The sequence below is a fragment of the Hordeum vulgare genome, chromosome 3H (genome assembly GCF_904849725.1).
Source record: "Hordeum vulgare subsp. vulgare chromosome 3H, MorexV3_pseudomolecules_assembly, whole genome shotgun sequence".
NCBI lineage: Eukaryota > Viridiplantae > Streptophyta > Magnoliopsida > Poales > Poaceae > Hordeum > Hordeum vulgare.
Window position 1 is genome coordinate 535,873,429 of NC_058520.1, and position 22,093 is coordinate 535,895,521.

The window sequence follows — 22,093 nt, forward strand, 5'->3', positions numbered from 1 at the left end:
CTTATGAAGTGAGCTTTCAAGTATGCGATGGGAGAGATGATGAAAGAAGATACAGGAGTGTCAAGCGCTCAAGCTTGGGGATTGCCCCATGCACACCAAGAAATATTCAAGGAGACTCAAGTGTCTAGGCTTGGGGATGCCCCCGTGCATCCCCTTCTCTATCAACAATCATCAGTTCGTCCATATCCATGCTATATTTTTATCACTTCATATGATATGTGCTATGTCTGGAGCGTCCCGCTATTTGCTTTTTAGTTTGTTTTAGTTTTGCTTGCTGTTCATAACAAGTAGGAACCTAGCCTACCTTGTTTGGGAGAGAGACACGCTCCATTCCACTCTAGAACACAACATAGGTTTTTATGCCTATCTTTTTTGTGTGTTCTTCATCTTTTCGTAGCTACTGTCATGCTTAGCTCTTAGTTTCCATGCTTATCTTTTTAAGAGCTATTATTTAGGTTGATTCTGGAAATCTCTTGAGTTATCACGCTTATCTTGTTTAGAGAGTTGGCTTGTTGCACTAAGTTGTGTGTCTTGCATGAGTAGGTAATTGAGGTTGCTATTTAAGTATAGTAGTAACTTGCAATAGTTTTGATGTATTGATTTGATTAATGTTTGGAATATTGGTGCCAAGAGCTTGAGCCTATTAGTGACAGGTGTCGTATTTTGGGAAATTCGTGTATTTTTCAAAAACTAAAAATTAGTTGAAAACTCTAGCTACTAAATTGATCGCTGACCTGTGGAGGGGTTGGAATATATAGAGTACCCTCACGTTACCATGAGTCGAGGATGCGCAAGGATAACCAAACCCCCAAACATTCCTCCTCGGGGTACTTGTCTCTTTGTGAATTTCCTAACTAGATAGATAGTTAACGATAATAAGTGTATGAGTTCTTCAAACTAATGTGAGTATTCGATTGTTCCACCATCCATATTTTGCTACCCTCTTCGGTACCGTGCATTGCACTTTCTCACATTGAGAGTTGGTGCAAACTCTGCCGGTGCATCCAAACCCATGACATGATACGCTCTGTCATACATAAGCCTCATTATATCTTTCCTCAAAACAGCCACCATACCTACCTATTAAGGCATTTCCATAGCCTTTCTGAGATACATTGCCATGCAACATCCATCATCTCATGACTTGATCTTCATGTTATACATGTTTTTGCTTGATCATAGAGCCACATGATAGTTGGGCCTTGCCCTTACTATTTCTACATGACGCGCTAGTATCATTGCATATCCTGCTACACTGGCAGAGGCATACATTTGCATACATCATGATAGTTTCACTTGTCTTTATGTCGAGTACTTCTTATAAAGTGTGATTATTTTTCTTTCTATTCATGTAAAACATAGAGTGTTGCCCATAAGAGAGGAAAAGATCCCAAAGAGGACAAAATAAGATCCCAAAGAGGACAAATGAGAGATAAAAAGAAAGAGCCAAAGAGGCCACAAAAAAGTGAGAAAAAGAAAAAAAAGAAAAAAGAGATAAAGGGGCAACACTACTATTCCTTTGAAAGATCCACACTCGTACTCCATTGTTATATTGGTACAACATAGAGATTATCATTCATGCATAACTATGTGGGGACTCTTACACTATAGAACTTGGTTTGCATATTCCAATGATGAGCCTCCTCAAATGAGCTCTAGGTCTTTATGAGCAAACAAGTTGGATGCACCCTCACTAATTATATTGGAGAGCTTACCTTAACTCATATGTGCATTCGTTACATGGTAATCCCTACTCCTCACATCATATCTATCATTTGGCTTTCTCTCGTCTATGGTTGTCCTCATTAATGTGAGCCTTTCACACCCTTTTTTTCTTCCTTCCCCATCATTATTCTATTTGCCATCCTAAGCGCCAACATGTCTTGCTTACGCTCATTTATTGCATGAGTGCTCAAAATCGAAAGGGAGAGGATCATTTTGACTTGTGCCTGACAAGTGGTCTCGGGATGAGTCAAAATAAGATTCCGAAGGAAACTATGTGTGAGGATTAGTAGATTGAGTTCTCAATTAAAAATATATATTTTATCTATGAACCCATCTCCCACTTCTTGCACGCAAACACCATTTGGAGACATCCGAGTCACGGACAACGAAAGCTCTTGCACCCTTTATGTTCTTACTTTGCTAAATTCAATACTAGATATAGACTCTTGCTTGTTATTGTCTTGACTTGAATTGCACATCTCACTTGCTTTACTTTAAAGTTCTTATATGTGTGTTAGCATGTCACCACATAAATTATTGTGTTATCATTTCTCTACTCGAGGACGAGCAGAAATTAAGCTTGGGGATGTTGATACGTCCCAAACGTATCTATAATTTCTGTTTGTTCCATGATCTTTTGGGTGACAACGTTATATGTTTTGCTACACTTTTATATCATTTTACACATATTTGAACTAACCTACTAACACAGTGCACCTAGTGCCAATTTCTGTCTGTTGATGTCTATTTTGCAGGGGCGTTTACCCAATTTTCCGAAGCCCGGATTTTTTTTCAAGAATATATATATATATATATATATATAATAAGCAAAACAGAAGCTTCGGGATCACCGAATGAGGGTCGGAGGGGGCCATGGGCCTCCCAGGACGCCTGCTGGCACGGCCAGGCCCTAGGCCGCGCCAGGAGGTCGCCTCGGTGGGTCCCACCTCCTCCGGTGCCCTTCTTTGGCCTATATTTAGTTTTCCATGAGGAAATCCTCGCGGATTTTCTGGAATCGCGAATTTCTCCATCGTTCCGCCGCCGCAGCGCTTCCAAGATCGGGAGCGTCAAGAGACCTCTTCTTGGCACCCTGTCGGAGGGAGGATTGACCTCCGGGAGCTTCTCCACCGCCATGGACGCTTCCCGGACGTGCCATGATTAGTCCTCCTTAGACCACGAGCCTATGACCAATAGCTATGTGATGTCATCTCTCCAATCTTGTGCTTCAATGGTTAGTCCTTGTGAGCTGCCCTACATGATCAAGGCATCTATGTAATTCTCTTGCTATTGCTATGCTCGGTTTGTTGGGATCCGATGGATTATGAGATTATGTTCATATTGTTATGAGTTATATATTTGATTATCCTTTTATATTATGTTCCTTAGTGATTCTTGCATGTTCTCCGTTGCTTTTTATTGCTTTGGCCAAGTAGTAGATCGTAACTCCAAGAGGGGGTGTTATGCATGATTGTGGGTTCGGGCCCCTCGATGTCTAGCTTGAGTGACAAAAACATGAGACTAGGGGATGTGCTTGTTGCCACCAGGGAGAAAACAACGGTGCTTGTGACCACGGTTGCAAGGATTGTTTACCTTATGCATAGTTTGTTAATGCAGCTATCCGTTGCTTTGAGTTTACACTTTGTGTGGGGCTCGCAACTTAATACTGGAGAGATGTTCTCGAGATATATCTCAAGGTGGATGATTAGTAAGTAGATGCTGATGAATAAACTATCTAGTTGTCTTGGCATACTGCTCATTACTATTGAACCTCTAACTATTAAGGAGCATAATTAGCATTGCGGTGCGATCATAATTCGGTCAATTGCCCAAGTGTGATTTGTTTACCCAAGCATAGTTGTTTATCGTCTTTTGGGGGAGAGACATCACTAGTGAACATCATGTGACTCCGGTCCATATCATCATCATCGTTTACACCTCCATCATTTACTGCTTTCATTTACTTTTCCATTGCAATCACTATTACCTCCCCGCTTGTGTTTTGATCCTTTGAAAACTACAAGGCCGGAGAGATTGAAAACCTCTGTGTGCTCGTTGGGAGAAAAGTTATTTGTTGTGTGTGCAGATCCACGTCTTCTGCTAGTGCCAGGGTGGAAGACACCTACTTGTTGAGCCTAGGAGTCCTCCTGATTCGATAAACCTTATAGTCTCCGTGTAAGGGAAATTTGCTGCTGATTACATCTCCACCTTCCACTTGGGGTAACCAACGAGGGGCGATAAGTATATCCATCAACTCGTCATCAATGAGGTGTGTAGATAATTGTAAAAAAATAAAAAAAATGGCAGCAAGGTGTTGGAGGTTTTAGCAATATGCTGTGAATAGTCCCGGGGGCCATAGCTTTCCCTAGTGGCATCTCTCATGAAAATAAGCATACAGTGGGTAAACAAGTTAGTGTTGGGCAATTGATACAAGAGCGGATAGTTATGCGATTTTCATGGCAATGATCATGTAAATATAGGCATCACGTCCATAAACAAATAGGCCGACTCCTGCTTGCATCTATTACTATTACTTCACTTCAAGAGCGCTTCTATGCTTGCTTCTCTACGTATTAAGTTAATGACAAACGAAGTAATGCTTGGAGTAAGATGACATGATGTAGATAAAGTAAACTCAACCAATATGAATAAACCCCATCATTTTACCCTTAGTAGCAGCAACACAAAGAGGCAACATGTCCCCTTCTATCACTGTGATATAGAAACTCACGAGGTGTCGGCGTAAAAAATGACAGATCTCGGGTAGGGGGTCCCGAACTATGGAGCTTAGGTCGATGGGTTGCGGGAGAGAGGGGAAGACGATGTTCGCCGAGGTTCGGGCCCTCTTCAGGAGGTAAAACCCTACATCCCGCTTGATTATATTGATGGGAAACGATGGTTACAAAGTTGATCTACCTTGAGATCGTACGAGCTAACCCTAGATGAGATATTCTGCCTCTACATATAAGGGATTCCGGTTTATATAGACACCAGGGCCCCTAGGGTTACATGTTACCGACATAGATCGGGAGTAGATGGAACGAACTGGCCATCCTGCCTTGGAGTGCACGCATGTCTTCAGAGCTTTCCATCTTGATCACGTAGTCGTCAGATAACCCGGTTCTTGAATGACGCGACCCATATGATTGACCCATGAGGGATAACCCGACTGCCCGAGGACCCCTTAATCCGGAACTCCCTTAGTAGCCCCCGAACTGGCCTTCAATGCCGATGTGTGTGTGGTCTTCGGCAGCCGAGCACTTAGACAAACGGCTTGCACGGCGCGTTCCCTTTATATTCGGCTGGTATCGGTGTAATCGCTCCAATGACATAATATTCTTGAAAACACATGTCATTAAATCCAAAGGCTTTTAAAGGCCCGAAGGTGAATAGTAACCCATCTGACAACTCTTCTGACAAAAAGTCATAATAACAAATAATGAGCCAAACTCGAGTCGCGGCTTGAGGCCACTTACCCCGGGGCACGTTCCATCATCAACATAGATCGTGTCCCGCATTTGAGGGGATTTCAATTTAATGACCCGAGCCAATCCACGCACGTCCCAACGGTGCAGTTCTTTTGGGAAGTGGAGGATCTGGTGGCGCAGTAAGCGGAAACCCTTGGTTCCGCGACCTCCCCTTTTAAAAGGGGAAAAAGATCTAAAGCCCACCACACGCATTCCAAACCCTTGCTCCTTCTTCTTCCTTGCTTTAGTGCCTAGATCCATTCCGCCTCCCATCCCTCCAGTCGCCCTCCGTCTCAAGCTGTGCAATGGCTAGCTCGGGCACTCATGGAAAATGGGAGGTCTCCTACATCTCCGAAGGAGATATCCAGGAGCTGAAGTGTTGCGGCTACATCGTCGTTACCCTCTTGACGGCGTTGCTTTGGCTGCAAGCAGAGTACTTGATGCGGCAGATGGTGGCTGGTGATGCACCGATGCCGTAGATGGCTGAAGAGGAAGCAGGTTGTATGCCAGCGCCGACGCTCCCCAACGGCTGCTACACTAGTTCCTACCAGGCCCTGTCTTTCACCCGTCGACTCCCTAGGCACATGGATGCGAGGTACGTTGGCCTGGGCAGTCGTGGAGCTGCAATTGTCCCTGTAGGTGTCTAGCAATGGCGGCTGGGCGAGACCTAATGTCGTTGTGTGTCTGCAGCCGAGGGCACCTCCTTACCTAGTTGTAGTCGCTTGGTACGGACGGTCGTGTGTGTGTGTTTGTGTGTGTCCCTTCTTTCTGAAAGTTGTACCCCGATGTCTTCTTCATGTTCAATGCACAGAAACGCATATTCTTTTGCGTTTTTTGAAAAAAAAAGACAGGGACGTTGCGGCTAGAGATAGGCGGCAGCCGGAGGAGGGTGCTCGGGTGGAAGAACATGAGGAGGGTGAGAGGTAGAAGAAGACGCCCAAGCCAATTGATTGAAATCCAACGCCCTCAAGCCATTGGATTGAAATTCAACGGTTGGAAAATCAAAGCTGATTTTTTAAACAATTTACAAATAGTCACCATTATGAAATGACTTGGAAATATTAAATCAGATTTACAAAAACACCATACGATGCAAGCAAGCCACGATGGATAGGAATCAAGCGGTAGGTGGCATTGACAACAAGAGTTGTTGGGTGTTCCTTGGGTCAGTGATCGGACGGCTCCAGTGCATGTCTGTGGCGTTGTCCATCTCCGCCTGCCTCCGGTCATACTCCAGAGCCGACCTCTGCCTCCCCGGAATCGCGCAGAATTTGGTGGCGAGCTCCCTCGGCGCTATCCGGTCGTGCACCGTCCACCACCGCGCGTGCGCCTCGTCGTTGGCGAACTGGCGCAGCGACGGCACGTTCCAGTTGCAGTCGTAGTCGCGGAAGCACAGCCACGGCTTGATGCCCAGGTAGTGCAGCAGGTACGGCTCCGGCGACGGCGGCGCCGAGGCTGCAGGACCAGCATGGCCCTGTTGGTGGTAGTACTTTAGGACGTTGACGGTGCGCGGCAGGCGGTGCCACCATGTAAAGATCTCGTTGAAGAACCCCTGGTCGCCGCCGTTGTATGACCGGACGTCGCGGACGCGCGCCATGAGCATGTCGAACGTGCAGTTGCAGGGCTCCAGCACCATGACGCCGGAGTTGAAGAGCGTCCGGCTGTTCCCGGTGGCGCTCACCTCCGGGGCGTCGAAGAGGAAGTCGATGTTGCGCAGCACGAGCTGGTCGGCGTCGACGAACACGATCCTGCGGTAGTCGGTGAGTTGCTGCCAGAGGCGGAGCTTGCTGTAGTTCCACTCGTTGTACGTGCCAGGCACGGCGTGCGGGTTGCGGATGCGGCCGTCCATGGCGCGCACCTGCCACCCCGCTGCCGTCAGGCCGGCTCGCTGATCGGCTCCGATGCTGCCGTAGTCCACCAGCGCCACCAGGTCCCTAGTGGAGCCCGACTGCCGGATGCTCTGCGCCACCGCGATGGCACCGCACACGTAGGCGTCCGACGAGTGCAGCACCGTCGCGTACGCCTCCCGCCGCCGCCTGAGCACCGTAAGCGGCTTCGTAGGACTCGTCGGAAGACGTAGGGCGAGGTCGCATGAGCCGACGGGGAGGCGGGTGCGCGGGCGGAGGTAGGCAGCGTGAGCCCTGTAGAGCCGGGCGTGGCCGTGTCGGTGGAGGAGGTGCTTGCATGGGAAGAGGTTGGGGAGTGGGAGGCAGTCAGAGACGAGGAGGACGTGTGACGAGTGGACGGAGACGGCGAGCTTGGCGGCGGAGAGCTGGAGATGGAGCCTGTCCACGTCCCTGGACCAGCTGCCGCTATCGTTACGGCTGCGGCACGGGAGGTTGACGGCGACGAGGTCGAAGCGCCGACCTCCTTGATCTTCGGGTTCTGGGAGTGAGGGGCACCTGCCGCTGCTGGTGCCGTTACCGTCCTCGTCGATCCACTCCGGGTAGAGGGCGGCCCAGGTGACGGCTCTGTCCACGGCCTGCAACCGCACTGCTCGGACTGTCGTGTGGAGTGGCCGCAGCTTCCTCCACCGCTTCACCTCCGCCGGGCTGAAGTTGAGCAGCGCCACCGAACCCGCCTGCGCTGCCACCAGGGAGGCGGTGACGCTGTCCCACCGAACGCGCCGGTGAGCGGCGTAGGGGGGGCGAGGGATACTGATAGTAGGAGCTGGAGGATTGTGGAGCAGTATCCGGCCGGAGAGGGTTCTGGTCTTGAGGAGGGCGCACAAGAACGCGATGGACACTACCACGGTGAGCAGCAGCACCTTCTTCTTCCTGCCGGCCTTGGAGGAGGTCGCCGCCGGCCTGCTCTTCCTCGCATCTACACCATGATCTTCTCTGCAAAATAGTATGACACACGTACGTGCATGCACCATTATTGACTTATTGTGAGTCCAAGGTCCAAATGTATGTTAAACAAGAAATTAAAGTGTGGATCTCGATCAACTCACAGTATACGCAGCAGCGGCAGGATGGCAGCACGGCTGCGCGCCTCTGGAGACAAGGGGGCATGAGCAGCCATCTTTTCTTTTCGATCACTCGGCTCCTGCATGCCCTTCTTAGTTCCCACAGTATCTGCCAAACGATCGGACAGAGTATAGGTGCTGGCTGGCGGTGATCTCACACGATCTGCATAGCATGCATGCAATGCAGCTTTGCCCTGGCTGCTGGAAATACTTGAGCCTTTGCTTTGCTCTCTATCTCTCCAGCTACACTATATATGTAGAGTATCCATCGATGCCTCCACGCAAGTAACAACGTTGTTTTCAGTTTGTCTCATGTCTTTGACTAAGCTGGAGGTAATTATCTACTCCCTATGTCTCAAAATAAGTGTCTCAACTTTATACTAACTCTAGTATAAAGTTGTACTAAGCTTGAGACACTTATTTTATAACGAAGGGAGTTTTTATCATTGGTCTAACATACGGGCTAGCCATTTGGAGATTACTCCTCGCCTCGAAATTTCGACAGGCCGGATAATTAACTAATAGTAAGTGACAGCCATTTGGCCACGTTCAGGCGAGCTAGAGCTCAGAATAATTAATATCGGTATTTCCAAGCTCCTCTTCTCTTTCTAGCTTGCTTGTGTTGGTGCATATAGTATATGCTTGCTTGCTTGGTCAAGGCCGGCTAGTTGTGGCAGTTGGCGGTTGCACACAGGAGAAGATGGAGAAGAGTCCCTCGCAAAAAAAGAGAGAGAGAAGGAGATGGAGAAGAGAGATCATGTCAGCTAGCCTGCCTGCGTAATCGCAATCGAAATCAATGGATACTGCGTACTGTATGCCTAGCTAGCTAGATGTGGTACGTACTTCTCTTCCAGGTTTGGTACTGACTAGAATTGTAGGTTTGGTAACACATCTCGTATCATTCACCTCACCTATTTAGCTAAGCTCTAGCACCATGGCATCGATCATATTTGTATGATTGTGACTCCTAATTGATTATCGCATCGTGACAGACAGTTCGGTTTATTTGACATGGATCGGTGACTGCAAGTGTTACATCTTCGGTTCACATTCAAGTTCAATTCGCCAGCTAACTAATTTTATTTCATTTTACGGGGGAATTCGCCAGCTAACTAATTGACCAATGGGAGCGCCTTGAAGCTCATGTAACTAAGATATAATTTTTTTTAGCAAATAAGAGGAATAAAATTGAGATCATGGGGTTGCCCCATCAAATATGGTTGCCATGATCAAGAAAGTGAGAGGATTTGGCTAAATTATGAGCTTCAACGTTTGAATCACGACCTTCGAAAACAGAAGAACACCTATCAAAACTAGCTTTGTTGATATATATGTTGAAATCTGGGATCGATGAAATTTGTGATGGGTCTTAGGCCCATAAGACAATTTCAGAAATCTCTAAGGGACCATGTAAGTGGTGGCATGACAAGGGGTGGTGGGAAGTTTAGTCCCACCTTGCTAGTGAAGAGGGAGTTGGACCCCTTTATAAGGGTCTCTCTTCTACATGCTATTGGAGCATGAGAAGAGAAGAGGCCCTCACGCACTCCGTCACGAGATCAGATCGCCTCTGCCTCACGCGCTCGTTCCTCATCATCGCCATGGTTTCACCAACCGAAGCCGAGAATTCAAAAAATTATCTCCTCAATTATGCATGATTTGCTTCGAGTCCAATAGCACATGGATATTTCGAAGCATGATATCATTGGACAGAGCGAGGGACTCCGACAAGCTATAACTTCAAGCAGTGCAGGGTCGACCACCCCTCTCATCACAACACAAGATGATCCCAAGAAAATGTCATAATCATCTCGGCACACAACACAAGTTGATTGATTCATCCATTTTACATCATTATTTTCTACTGTAATTTTTCTTTTTTGATGTTATATATCATATTATGGTGCAATTTTAGTGTCTTTTCTCTCTTAAAATGCAAGTCATACCTAGAGGGGGAGATTGCCACCAGCTGGAATTCTCTACCTAAAAACAATAGAAGAAAAAGCAATTCTACGGAGCGTGGATTTTTAGAGATTTATTTCAGAATATATAATAAATTATGGAGCAAAGATATGCCACGGAGGGGCCACAACCTGTTCACATGGACAGGTGGCGTGACCATTCCTGGCCACACCATGTATCCATGTAGGGCCATGACGGTGGCACCCAATCTGAATGAAGCAGTGAAGCCTTCCCATGTCATCCCAAGATAACACCTGACCCACGACAGGTACATGGTACCGCATTCCGAGCACAAATATATATTTCATTAACATGAAATAGGGCATTACATCGATGATGGATACAAAGGTTTGCATAGCTCTAAGGCTATCTAAATGGCGGCGAAAGTCTTGATTTAGCGGCACGTCATCTCTCGCTAGGCTCCACAACTCGCAGGACTAGCGGGGTTATCATCTAGCATGACAGATCTTCTCCTGCGTCTGGCCACGTGCAAGACCAGGTGAGTATTTAAAATGTACTTGCAAGACAACCAAATACATAGCATCCAAACAAGCAGATGACAACACAAGTCTTATGTTCATACATGAAATTATCTCATGACAAAAGATAAGAAGGGCATGATACTAGAACGGAACATCAATCAAGCAAACTTTAATATATCAAAGCATATCATGTCATATCATAACATAAAATGGAAAGTCGTGGCATGACATGGTATGGTATGTCATAGAATAGCAAGGCATATCATGAAATGACATGGCATGACATAGTTATATCTACGAGATGTGCATGAAACTAGACAAAAAAGTAAACTACACTGACCTTCCGCGAAGAGTTAAAATAATATTGTTCAACAATTTGTTTTACTGTCACTGCCCTGATGGGCTAATTCATGATTCACCAAGATCTCACCTCGTGATCAGATCAGAATAACATGGTGATTCCTCACAATTAGCTTATCATCCAAGTTATCACATTTAATTTATAGCACATTCTTTAACAAGTTTATTATATGAGATGTATCCTCCATGTCGACCAAGACCACATAGTGTGACCTAGTATGAACTATGTCCATAACCGAGGATGCGGCTATCGATATATTATACACTCTGCAGAGGTTAGTACAATGTACCCACATCACAGAACTCATGGCCTCGTGCTCCCATTCGGGTGGACCAACGGCATTCCGACAAAACCAATCTATTGCATCACACTCTCCCGGCCACTCTAAGGGAGTCCAGGATTCTGGGGTCCTCGGGCGGCCGGTTAGTCAATACCGGGTGAGCCCATTGGGCCGCATTGTAGAAGACGGGGCCTTATGCAGACCTCTACTCTGGAAGGAATATCCCGAAGATTGGTGTGTACTTCAAGCTTAGAAAGACTAGGTCGGCTCATCTCTTCCCGATTATAGTCGGTAACTTGTAAACCCTAGGGTCCCTGGTGTCCATATAAACCAGGGTCCCCTATCCGTGTAGGGAGGGTTGAATCATCTAGGGTTTAGCACATACGATCTCGAGGTAGATCTACTCTTTAATCATCTTCATCAATACAATCAAGAAGGACGTAGGGTATTACCTCCATAAGAGGGCCCGAACCTGGGTAAACCGCTGTCTCCCACCTCTTCCTGCAACCCATCAATCCAAGGTCCACAGTTCGGGACCCCCTACCCGAGATCTGCCGATTTTGAAACCAACGTTGGTGCTTTCATTGAGAGTTCCACTTCAGGATCGCCAAAAGTTTCGATGCCTCACTTAATCGTTAACGACAGAATCAGCAACGGTGACGTCTTTGTCCCCGGACAAGTTCTCTCGTTCGGCAACATTACGCCGCATGCAGATTCAACCGGCCGTCTTGGCCAGATCGAAAGTTTCGTCCCCGGTCAGCAAGTGAGGTCAGGGAGTTTCGAACCCCCAACCCGCCCGCAGACCAATCTAGTCCTCACAAGAATCCCGACCTCGACCAATGAGATCAGAAACCCGAAAGCTTTAACTTCAGGTCCCACGTCCGGCCATGTCCTCGGATCCCTCTCTCTCGAAGAGTCGGCCCCTAGATCGGACCTAACCCAGACGACGGGACCACAACAAACGGCTCTGACCGGACACTCCTCCCTCATGGCGGCCCCGGAGGCTAACTCCAAAAACCATCCAATGATGCATCGGGACGAGCTCTCGGCGTTAAGAGAGATGGTCGGCCAGATCCAATCGTTGCACATCTCAACCAGCCCGAACCATTCACAATACGGCTCGAAATTTGGGGACTTTTACGGCCCACCCACCACCCACTTGGTAGCAACCGTCGAAGATTTAACCGACACGTTAGACTACGGCTCTGAGGAGCTTGAGGGCATGGATGATGAGGCCGAGGAACCCACTCCCACAAACACAGGGTGATGGACCGCAACGTCCACTTATGGCTTCTATATGGTGGACACACCCGGTAACAATGGTGACCTCCCCCCTTAGCCAAACGATGACAAGTCCGGGGATGAGAATTCAAAGCACCGAAAGCAGCGTAAACGTGCTAAGGCAAACAAAGTAAAAGTCTCTGCACAAGGCACTGGGAAAATAAAATCTCAGAGGACCACGGTAACCTCAGAATTCCAGAACATCTGCGTGAAGATGCGGACAAACCCGAGCAGCAGGACAACCCCGACGACATCAACAGGTCGGGCGACGATGATTACCTCCCCCCCCCCCCGGTCGACGACTACCCGGAAGACGAAGACTTCATAGTTCCCGATGACCTTAGAGGTCAAGAAGAATTTTGGCAGCTACTCCTAGCTACCGCCCGAAGCTTAAAGGAAAAGGAGTGTCAACTCCAGGCCGAATAGGACACTATAAACAGCAGGTGGACCAAGATATTGGCAGCCGAAGAAGAGCACGGCCCTGGATGGTTGGACCAGAAGAAAAGTTACCCACGTCGTTGACTGTTGCCATAATTCTACGACAAGGCCCCAAGGCCCGCATCCCCCAAGCGAACAGGTTATGACCAGCCTGACCGCCCGCCTCGAGAGCACAACAGGGTGGCGTCGGACGCCGAACATTATCCTAGGCCGCCCCATGGAAAGGTGAAGGAGAAAGCACACCCTTGTTGCAGAAATGACCTGCGATACAGCCTGGATAATTAGACAGGCCGTAGCAGATCCATTTACGGGTCAAGAAAGTACGCCCCACTAGATGGGATGGAGAGCCACCTCGGGTCCCCTACTACGCCAAAGATCGGGATTCATACCAGACTCAACCCAAATCCAATCTTAGGCACAAGATAGTCTGGACTAGAGGCGCCACACACCCACTATGCTTCACAGATGAAGTAATGCATCATCAATTTCCGGAGGGATTCAAACCCGTCAACATAGAACAGTATGACGAAACTACGGATCCTGCGGTGTGGTTGAAAGGGCCAGCACGGCACTGGTTAAACAACCTGCCCGAGGACTCGATCGAATGGTGGGAAGAGCTCGAAGAAGCCTTCCTGTCCAACTTCTAGGGGATTTACGTCCGACCCCCGGATTCCTCCGACCTAAGCAATGTCGTCCAGAAGGCAGGTGAGTCGGCCAAAGATTTCTGGAACCGGTTCTTAACGAATAAAGACCAAATCGTGGATTGCCCAGATGCTGAGGCAATAGCCTCTTTCAGGCAGAACATCCCAGACGAGTGGTTGGCTCGCCAGCTCGGACACGACATGCCAAGGACGATCTCCTCCCTCACCTCCCTCATGACCCGCGTTTGCGCGGGTGAGGATAACTGGCTAGCTTGGCGTAGCCACAACACAAATGATCTTGGAACCTCTGAAGTTCGGGATGGAAACGACAAGCCAAGGAAAAACAAGAACAAGCGCCACCTTCGCACAGGCAACACCGATGATACAACAGTCAATGTTGGATTCCGCAGTTCCAAGTCAGGACAGTAGAAGAAACCCTTTAAAGTAAAGATGGGCCAACCCAATGGGAAAAATATATGGAACGACCTTGTCAAATCCACAACACCCATGATGAGCCACCCACTCACACCAACCATAAATTTTGGGTCTTCAAGCAGGGCGGCAAAACAGCGACCGAAGAACAAGGCCGGAGCCCTCGAAGCGGAGACGACGAGGAGCCCCGTGGCCCGAACAACAGGGGCCAAAAATAGTTCCCTCCCGAAGTAAGAACTACTACCTCTTGAGCTTGCGTTGGTTTTTCCCTTGAAGAGGAAAGGGTGATGCAACACAGTAACAGTAAGTATTTCCCTCAGTTTGAGAACCAAGGTATCAATCCACTAGGAGTATCAAGACAAGTCAGCAATGTACCTGTGCAAAAACAAACAAACTTGCACCCAACGCTATAAAGGGGTTGTCAATCCCTTCACGATTAATTGCAAGGTGAGATCTGAAGGTGGAAAGTGCAACAAAGTAAAAGTGTAGAGCTGAAAATATGATGTGAAGTAGACCCGAGGGCCATAGCGTTCACTAGAGGCTTCTCTCATGATAGCAAGTATTATGGTGGGTGAACGAATTACTATCGAGCAATTGATAGAACCGCGCAAAGTCATGATGATATCTAAGGCAATGATCATACATATAGGCATCACGTCCGAGACAAGTAGACCGATAATGTATGCATCTACTACTATTACTCCACACACCGACCGCTATCCAGCATGCATCTAGTGTATTGAGTTCATAACAAACAGATTAACGCCTTAAGCAAGATGACATGACGTAGAGGGATAAATTCATGCAATAGATATAAACCCCATCTTTTTACCCTTGATGGCAACAACATGATGCGTGCCTCGCTACCCCTTCTGTCACTGGATGAGGACACCGCATGGTATGAACCCAAAACCAAGCACTTCTCCCATTGCAAGAATTGTAGATCAAGTTGGCCAAACGAAACCCACAACTCGAAGAGAATTACAAGGATACGAAATCATGCATATAAGAGATCAGAGGAGACTCAAATAATATTCATAGATAATCTGATCATAAATCCACAATGCATCGGATCTCGACAAATACACCGCCAAAGAAGGTTACATCGGATAGATCTCCATGAAGATCATGGAGAACTTTGTATTGAAGATCCTAGAGAGAGAAGAAGCCATCTAGCTACTAGCTATGGACCCGAAGGTCTGTGGTGAACTACTCACGCATCATCGGAGAGGGAATGGTGTTGATGAAGAAGCCCTCCGTGTCCGAATCCCCCCTCCGGCGGGGCACCAGAACGTGCCCCAGATGGGATCTTGCAGAGACAAGCTTGCGGCGGCGGAAAAGTATTTTCGTGGCTCTCTCTGGTGGTTTTGGATTTTTTGGGGATTTATAGGCTGAAGAAGTAGGGCAAAGGAGCCACGGGGGGCCCACAAGCCTGGTAGGCGCCCCCAGGCCGCGGCTAGGGGGCTTGTGACCTCCCCCGGGGTCCTTTGCCTTGGTTCTCAAGTTCCGTGCGTATCTTCTATTACGGAAAAAATCATTCCGAAGATTTTATTCCGTTTGGACTCCATTTAATATTCTTCTCTGAAAATGGTCAAAAACACGGAAAAATACAGGAACTCGCACTTGGCACTGAGTTAATAGGTTAGTCCCAAAAAAGATATAAAATAGCATATTCATTCATACAAAACATCCAAAGTTGACAAGATAATAGCATGGAACCATCAAAAGTTATAGATACGTTGGAGACGTATCAAGAACCGTGAACATGATTTACGTGACTCACATACCCAAAAAGGAGCAGAAATGAGCCCTCGGAGAAGTCTACTCCGTAGTGCCCGTAGCACCAAAATACAACCCATGGTCGGCTTATCCGATCACATTCGGCTGCAGGGACCATCAGACCAGCATCCGACATGGAGGGTCGGGCGCCCTCGTCCTCGACCCCATTATAGATGGGTACCACCTCACCAGAGTCCTCATGGACGGTGTAAGTGTAGTACAACTCGGGGCGCCTGTGATCCTTTCTGGCGGGGGCGGATCAGTGGCCATCATCAGCGGCCTCATCCGTGGGAAGTCACCGTCTTTAGTGCAAATGCCATCCGAGCCCCCTCTATACATGCTCAGCGCTGCAGGGCTTCAATCCGAGGTGCGACTTCAATTAGCTTCCGCGCCAAGGCAAAGTAGTTGCTCGGCAAGGGCTCGGTAGGCCACAGCCGAACACACATGTCTTTCATAGCCGGCTCGGCCATCCTGTGTAATTCAAGGAGCTTCTTCATCTCGGGCCTCAAGTTGCGCCCAAAATAGTCGTTGCTCGGTGATACGTCCCAAACGTATCTATAATTTCTGTTTGATCCATGATCTATTGGGTGACATTTTTATATGTTTTGCTACACTTTTATATATTTTTACACATATTTGGACTAACTTACTAACTCAGTGCACCCAGTGCCAGTTTCTGTCTCCTGATGTCTTTTTTGCAGGGTCTTTTACCCAATTTTCCGGAGCCCCAAAAATCCCGAGAAATATATATAAAAATCAGCGTAACGGAAGCTTCCAAATCACTTAAGATGGGCCAGAGGGGAGCCAGGGCTGCCCAGGCGACCACCCGGCGCGGCCTGGACCCTGGCTGCGCCCACAGGCCGCCTCGGTGGGCCCCACCTCTTCTGACGCCCTCCTTTGGCCTATATTTACTCCTCCGATAGGAAACTCTTCCATCACATCCAGAATCGTGAATTTCTCCATCATTCCACCGCCGCAGCGCTTCCGAGATCGGGAGCGTCAGGAGACCTCTTCCCGGCACCCTGCCGGAGGGAGGATTGACCTTCGGGAGCTTCTCCACCGCCATGGACACTTCCCGGACGTGCCGTGAGTAGTCCTCCTTGGACCATGAGTCCATGACCAGTAGCTATGTGATGTCTTCTCTCCAATCTTGTGCTTCCATCATTAGCCCTTGTGAGCTGCCCTACATGATCAAGGCATCTATGTAATTTTCCTGCTATTGCTATGCTCGATTTGTTGGGATCCGATGGATTATAAGATTATGTTCCGATTGTTATGAGTTATATATTTGATTATCCTTTTATATTATGTTCTTTAGTGATTCGTGCATGTTCTCCGTTGCTTTGTATTGCTTTGGCCGAGTAGTAGATTGTAACACCAAGAGCGAGCGTTATGCATGATTGTGGGTTCATGCCACCTGATGTCTAGCTTGAGTGACAAAAGCATGAGACTAGGGGATGTGCTGTAGCCACCAGGGAGAAAACAACAGTGCTTGTGACCACGGTTGCAAGGATTGTTTACCTTATGCATAGTTCGTTAATGCAGTTGTCCGTTGTTTGAGTTTACACTTTGGATGGGGCTCGCAACTTAATACCAGCGAGATGTTCTGGATAGATATCTCAAGGTGGATGATTAGTAAGTAGATGCTGATGAATAAACGGTCTACTTGTCTTGGCGTACTGCCCATTACTATTGAGCCTCTAACTTTCAAGTAGCATAATTAGCATTGTGGTGCGTTTATAATTCTGTCAATTGCCCCTTGTAATTTGTTTACCCAAGCATAGTTGTTTATCGTCTTTTGGGAGAGAGACATCACTAGTGAACATCATGTGACTCCGGTCCATATCACCACCATTGCTTACACCTCCATCATATACTATTTTCTGTTGCAATCACTATCACTATGCCCGCTTGTGGTTTGATCCTTTGCAAACTACAAGGCTGGAGAGATTGACAACCTCTCTGTACTCGTTGGGAGCAAAGTTATTTGTGTGTGTGCATGTCCACGTCTTCTGCTTGCGCCAGGGCAGGGGACACCTACTTGTTGATCCTCGGAGTCCTCCTGGTACGATAATCCTTACAGTCTCCGTGTAAGGGAAAACTTGCTGCTGACTACATCTCCGCCTTCCACTTGGGGTAACCAACGAGGGGTGAGAAGTATATTCATGAACTCGTCATCACTCGGCATCCCCGTCATGAGCAGCAAAGTACTTGGATGCATCTGCAACACTCAGTGGGAGGTTCATGAAGGCGCTTGCGGAACGCCATATCCGCGTAAGAAAGGCAAATCGGTTCCCACCCAAGGCATAGTGCAGTAAGTATGGCTTACCGGTTGCCATAAGCTTGACCTGCCGCACTTCTTCTTCAAAGAACCGCCGCTCTACACGCTCTAATTGGATCTCGGCGGATAGCTTGGTTTGCTCGGCCGCTTGATCTTTGGATTTTTGCTCAAAGGCCTCGCACTTCAAGCTCACCTCCTCCAGCTCCTGCTGGACCTCCATCACCCTTACCTCATATTGCTTTCTCACCGCCTTAAGGGCGTCCAGCTCGGCGATTGCTTGTTCAGCCGTTACATTGTGTGAAATGGCCTCTCGTTTAGCCCTCTCCACCTTCGCTCGGAGCTTCTCTAGCTCTTTGTCTTGAGCTGCTGATAACACATAAAGCGGCAAGGGTCAGATGGCAGGGTAGGGTATTCTGTCAGATATAATTAAAATGGGGTAATCTTATACAAACTCACCCTGCTTCTCGTCAAACCGACCGTTGAGGCGGTCAAGATCTTCATCAGAAACTTGAAGTTTTCGATTGAGTTCGGCTATTTCCAATGCGCTAGCATTGGCAGCCGATGACGAGGCCTGCAAGGTGCACAATCCGTGAGCATGTTCTCAACCTATTAAACCTACCCTGGTTGGTCAAATTTCTTAAAATAAGTATTTCAAGCATCGTTTTCGAACATTTTTTATGCATTTCTCTGAGCCACGGGTCATCTTTTCAAACCCCCCTGGCTTGGGGGCTGTCATACCAGTAAAAATATATTTCAAATATAAAATGATACTAGCAAAATGGGCGGTTTACCTTAAAGCCCGTCAATAAGTCGGTAAAGGCTTCATTTAGTCCGCTGTTAACAGACTGAATGCTCCGCAAGACCACACCCATTAAGGTGCGGTGCTCATCGGCAATGGAAGAGTTGGCTAGGATCTCCTCCATCACTGTCGATCCTTCGACCGTGGCCCGTTCTGACACGGGCGACACCAAGGGTAGCTCCGAGGACGTTGGAGGGAGCTCGGGTGAATTCAGACCCTCCCTTCCACCTTTTGAAGGGCCGATATCCTCAGTACTGTTGTCCGGGGAGTTGGCTCCAATTAGAGCCTCCTGGTTCATTGTGGCGTGCACATCTTTCGTAACCTGGACCTTCTGGTCCTCGGCTTCCGAGGTATTCACCTCGGCCATCACCTCCTCACCCCCCCGCCCCTACATTAAGTAAGGTTGGGTGGGAGGCCACCTCAACGACCTCCTCGAAGGCCTGGGGAAGGGAGGTGCGGGACGCGTTCCCACTCTTCGCCAGCTCGGCTGGCAATGAATCTCCCTCCGAGACCTGATCCATTAGCACATCTCTGACGGGGCTGTGATAAGTAAAAATATATGCCGACCAATCAAAATATGATTCGGTGTAAGTGCACTCAATAAAGTCATCGAAGCTCGTATCTTCGGGCTAGGGGTTTGACCCTGGGGGCTCGACGGGGAACCATCTCGAACTCCCCGATCTCGTCGTCGGAATCCGGACAGGTGCCAAGAGAGGCGGCCTTGCCTTTGCAAGGCCTCTTCCGGGCCCTAGGAGGCCGGTTTTTCTTGATAACCCACAAGTATAGGGGATAAATTGTAGCCTTTCTCGATAAGTAAGAGTGTCAAACCCAACGAGGAGCTAAAGGTAGGACAAATATTCCCTCAAGTTCTAGCGACCACCGATACAACTCTACGCACACTTTACGTTCGCTTTACCTAGAACAAGTATGAAACTAGAAGTACTTTGTAGGTGTGATAGGATAGGTTTGCAAGATAATAAAGAACTCGTAAATAAAAACTAGTGGCTGTTTAGATAAAGAAACAATTACGTTAGTTTATCGAGTGTGGAAAAGTGGTGGTAGGAGTTGCGGAATTGTCCCTAAGCAATTGATTACGTTACTAGACCGATAGCAAGTTTTATGTGGGAGAGGCCACTGCTAGCATGTCATCCCTTACTTGGAACTCTATGCACTTATGATTGGAACTATTAGCAAGCATCCGCAACTACTAACGTTCAATAAGGTAAAACCCAACCATAGCAATAAGATATATTGGTCCCCCTTCAGCCCCGTATGCATCAATTTCTATGCTAGGCTGAAGCTTCTGTCACCCTTGCCCTCCAATACATAGTCCTATCAACATACTACTAACCCTATGGTGTGATCCACGCGCGCGCTCATATGATGGGCACCAAAGAACAACAACATAACCACAAGCAAATTAAACCAATCATAGCAATTCATCAATCACTGATAGGACAACGAAAATCTACTCAGACATCATAGGATGGCAACACATCATTGGATAATAATATGAAGCATGAAGCACCATGTTCAAGTAGAGGGTACAACGGGTTGCAGGAGAGTGGACCGCTCAATATAGATGGGGGAAAGTGATGGAGGTGTTGGTGAAGATAACAGAGGTGTTGGTGTAGATCGCCGTCACACGATGATGTCCCGGACGGCGTTTCGGCGCCGCCGGGAGAGAGGGGGAGAGAGACCCCTTCTTCTTCTTCTTCCTTGAACTCCTCCCTAGATGGGAGAAGGGTTTCCCCTCTGGTCCATGGTCTCCATGGCGGCGGAGAGGCGAGAGCTCCTCCGAGATTGGATCTCTCTCTCCGTGTCCTTCTGTTTGTGCGCTCCTAGATTCTGGCCTTTCACCGTTCCTTAAATTCCCGGAGATCTGTAACTCCGATTGAGGTGTCCTTCTAACACGATTTTATTCCGTATATTACCTTTCTTGCGGCGAAAGAAGGGCCCCAACCGCCTTAGGGGTTGGTCACGAGCCTTCCTGGTGCGCTTGGGGGGGGGTAGGGCGCGCCTCGTGGGCTCGTGACCCCCTCGGGCATCATTTCACGTTGATTCTTCTTCCTTCAAATCATAAATATTCCACAAAAATCTATGTAGGTTTTTTATTGCGTTTGGACTTCGTTTGCTATGGATATTCTGCGAAACAAAAAACATGCAACAAACAGGAACTGACACTGGGCACTGGATCAATATGTTAGTCCCAAAAATAGTATAAAAAGTTGCCAAAAGTATATGAGAGTTGTAGAATATTGGCATGAAACAATCAAAAACTATAGATACGACAGAGACATATCAGCATCCCCAAGCTTAATTCCTGCTCGTCCTCGAGTAGGTAAATGATAAAAAAGATAATTTTTGATGTGGAATGCTACCTAGCATAATCTTGATCATATAATCTAATCATGGCATGAATACTAAAACACGAGTGACTCGAAGCAATAGTCTATAATTTGACATAAAGACAATAATATTTCAAGCATACTAACAAAGAAATCATGTATTCTCAAAATATCATGTCCAAAGAAATTTATCCCTACAAAATCATATAGTCTGGCTATGCTCCATCTTCCCCACACAACGTATTTAAATCATGCACAACCCCGGTTTTAGCCAAACAATTGTTTCATACTTTAGTGTTCTCAAACTTTTTCAACTTTCATGAGATACATGAGCGTGGGCCATGGACATAGCATTATAGGTGGAATAGAATATGGTGGTTGTGGAGAAGACAAAAAGGAGGAGATAGTCTCACATAAACTAGGCGTATCAACGGGCTATGGAGATGCCCATGAATAGATATCAATGTGAGTGAGTAGGGATTGCCATGCAACAGATGCACAAGAGCTATAAGTGTATGAAAGTTCAAAAAGAAACTAGTGGGTGTGCATCCAACTCGCTTGCTCACGAAGACCTAGGGCAATTTGAGGAAGCCATCATTGGAATATACAAGCCAAGTTCTATAATGAAAATTTCCCATTAGTATATGAAAGTGACAACATAGGAGACTCTCTATCATGAATATCATGGTGCTACTTTGAAGCACAAGTGTGGTAAAGGATAGTAGCATTGTCCCTTCTCTCTTTTCTCTATTTTTTTTTACTTTTTTTATTATTATTTTTCTCCCTTTTTTGGTGGGCTTCTTTGGCCTCTCTTTTTTATTTGGGCTTCATTGGCCTCTTTTATTACTTCCTAAC

At 47.4% G+C, this 22,093-nt stretch overlaps 1 protein-coding gene across 1 annotated transcript; it reads right to left on the reverse strand.

The window, feature by feature from the left end:
- Positions 1-6,306: 6,306 nt before the first annotated feature.
- On the reverse strand, positions 6,307-19,257 carry LOC123441990 (putative UDP-glucuronate:xylan alpha-glucuronosyltransferase 3). Its single transcript, XM_045118135.1, has 5 exons — positions 18,883-19,257; positions 18,548-18,662; positions 18,140-18,457; positions 8,143-8,266; positions 6,307-8,029 (listed from the first exon to the last, which is right to left on the reverse strand). The coding sequence occupies exons 1-5, from the start codon at positions 19,255-19,257 to the stop codon at positions 6,307-6,309; spliced, it is 2,655 nt and encodes an 884-aa protein (XP_044974070.1).
- Between the last annotated feature and the right edge of the window lie 2,836 nt (positions 19,258-22,093).

Coding starts and splice junctions, on each gene's coding strand:
- LOC123441990 (XM_045118135.1), bottom strand. CDS start 19,257: ATGGCCGAGGTGAATACCTCGGAAGCCGAGGACCAGAAGGTCCAGGTT. Junction 18,458..18,547: donor TCGGTTTGACGAGAAGCAGG/GTGAGTTTGTAT, acceptor ATGTGTTATCAG/CAGCTCAAGACAAAGAGCTA. Junction 8,267..18,139: donor GGTCAAGCTTATGGCAACCG/GTAAGCCATACT, acceptor ATCGTTTGGCAG/ATACTGTGGGAACTAAGAAG.